The 2,500-nt window shown below is 43.4% G+C and overlaps 1 protein-coding gene across 4 annotated transcripts in view; it reads left to right on the forward strand.

Annotated features, from left to right (window-relative positions):
- The window catches only part of LOC125305432 (neuroendocrine convertase 1-like), a 177,374-nt gene that overhangs the window by 49,934 nt on the left and 124,940 nt on the right, over positions 1 to 2,500 (forward strand). For all 4 annotated transcript variants that reach the window (XM_048260130.1, XM_048260132.1, XM_048260131.1 and 1 more), the window contains one exon: positions 2,468 to 2,500. This exon is cut by the window's right edge and continues 73 nt beyond it. In XM_048260130.1, the coding sequence (XP_048116087.1) occupies positions 2,468 to 2,500 (33 nt within the window). The remainder of the gene's footprint in view (positions 1 to 2,467) is intronic.

Here is a 2,500-nt window from a genome sequence, read left to right on the forward strand (position 1 = left end):
TTTGCACTGTCCTCGTACATCAGCCTCTCAGTCAGCTGTATGGGTGGGTGGATGGGTGTATGTATGTATGACTAAAAGGGTACATTGATGGATTGATGAGTAAATAAATGCATAAATGCAAAGATGAACAGATGGATGGATGGATGGATGGATGGATGGATGGATGGATGGATGAATGGATGCATGGACAGTGGATGGACTGATGCATGGATAAGTGGATATAGGCTACTGCAGTAGATGGACTGATACATGGATAAGTAGATATAGGCTACTGCAGGATGAGTGACCAAACAGACAGGTGGACACCTAATGTGCAGGAAAGTTAATGTTTGATTAGCAGAAAAAAAACAAGTATAAATAAACAAAAGCATGCTCAAAAGACAGATCTGACTTATGAAGGAGGGAAAAGCTTATGTAGGAGGGAAAAGCTTACGAGGGAATGGTAGCTGCTTAGCTGGGGACTGAGGCCAATAGGGACGGATCCTGCATGTCCAGGCCTAGACCCCAGAGAGTCGACCATATGGGCCTGTCCTAGTTAGTGCCTTGACCTCCTTGACTGGCCAGAGCAGTAGTCTCCGCTCACGGCTAGCATATTCTCATTAGCGTATTGATAGGTATGTGGAGTCTTATGCTTTAGACACGTATGCATAGAGGTGTCTACACACAGGGATGGATTACTGCACGGGCCTACCAGGCCCAGGCCCAGGGGCCCAAGGGGTCAGGGGGCCCTGAAGCCCAAGCCTTTGCATGGAATCATTGCCTCAATATCAACAAAACAGGATGTAGGCTATGAATCTGATTGAATGTAGTATTGGCTATCCCCATAATGCACCAGAATAAAGGAAATCACATCAAACAAATTAAAACATTTCTGGGGGAGGACCCCCAAACCCCCTCTCCCACATATACGACAATTAGTGGGGGGCCCTTAATAAAGCTGGGCCCAGGGGCCCAAAAGTTCATAATCCGCCCATGTCTACACACAATGAATAGGCGTATATATGTTAGCGCTAATGTAGCATACACATTTCAGAAGAAAAAAAATATTTTTTTCTTGGTTTCAGATATATTTATATAATTAATAGAATGGAAACACTTTAAGTGAATAACTATATGCTTGTCAATAAACTGTCAGTAGTAATTTAAGTAATTGTTTATTCAGTCAGCTACCGTAACTCAGTATTTCTTAACTGGTGTGTCACGACCATTCCTGTCAACATTTAGCTTTCCAAAAACGGGAGATTTTTTTTTTTTTTGGGGGGGGGGTGTCAGTGTTTATACCGGATCTGTGTTTGCATATTTAATACGTTTCATACCGCGTGTTTCAACACTGCATTTCGATTTCGTTGCTTTAACCTTACCATTACCTTTACGCGATGCCAGTTATGTATCCATCAGCTGCCTGCCTGCAGCCTACTTCCAAAACTCCAAAACTGCTTGCTGTCAGATTTGGTTCCGAGGGCACAAGTTCAGTGTATCAACAACACTCAGTAACAGTTTATGTGATGTGTTAATCAATTCAATTCCCAACAATTTCACAACAGCTAGTTCTGGAGTAGGCCATTCAACTAGCCCGCTTGCTTACGACGAGACTCAGGCTGCGCAGTCGGCACCCGCTTCCTTATTTGGGTTTTGGGTTGCCAGGTTTTAGCCTATGACAAAACGGTTGAAACTAAGTGATCGTGTATGTGTAGGGTGTATTTCATACACAATCTGGCAACCTGGGAGATGTCAGACTAGAAAAAATGAATGGATCAATGAGTTTAAAATGAAGTTTGATGGCCATGCAAATTATGGGAGTTTTCCGGGAGAAATAACAAAACGGGAGGGTGCTGGGAGATGACCTTGAAATACGGGAGAACCCGGGAAAAATGGGAGTGTTGACAGGTATTGTCACGACCCAAAGGTGTGTAGCGGCATAGTTTTAGTGGTAAATATGGCAAAACGACCCTGAATATTTGAAGTATGGATTCACTTATGTTGAGGACAAAAATGGGCAGAAACCCCAGTTTGTGGTGTGCAGTGAACTGCTGACACATGAGGGCATGAAAACATCAAAACTAAAACGGCTCAAGGAAACTCACCACAACTCTAAAAGTTGAGGACTTGGCAAATGTGCCTACAATATCATCAGCATGTTCCATACAAGTACAGGCACTTTACGCATCTTACCTCATAGCTCACTGTATCAGTTGGCTTGAACGCTAACAAATATGGGTCACAACTTAATGACCATGTGAAATTAAAGGGTTCCAAGGCCAGACCAGTTAAGAAACACTGAGCTGACTGATAACGGAACCTTGAGATGAGATGAGATCTGCATTTTGGCCCGAACTCTAAATCTAACCCTACCTGTGGGTGTGTCAGACAACAAGCTTCCACCAGGTGGATTATGGGCAGTGTACTGTAGGTGTTAAAAGTAAACCTGGACCTGAGTCCTATTTGTCTTTATTCGATTTCTCTTCAGTTTAACCGTGGCCAATTCGCACATTCCCACCTC

Source organism: Alosa alosa, chromosome 13, assembly GCF_017589495.1.
Source record: "Alosa alosa isolate M-15738 ecotype Scorff River chromosome 13, AALO_Geno_1.1, whole genome shotgun sequence".
In the NCBI taxonomy this organism is placed as follows: domain Eukaryota; kingdom Metazoa; phylum Chordata; class Actinopteri; order Clupeiformes; family Clupeidae; genus Alosa; species Alosa alosa.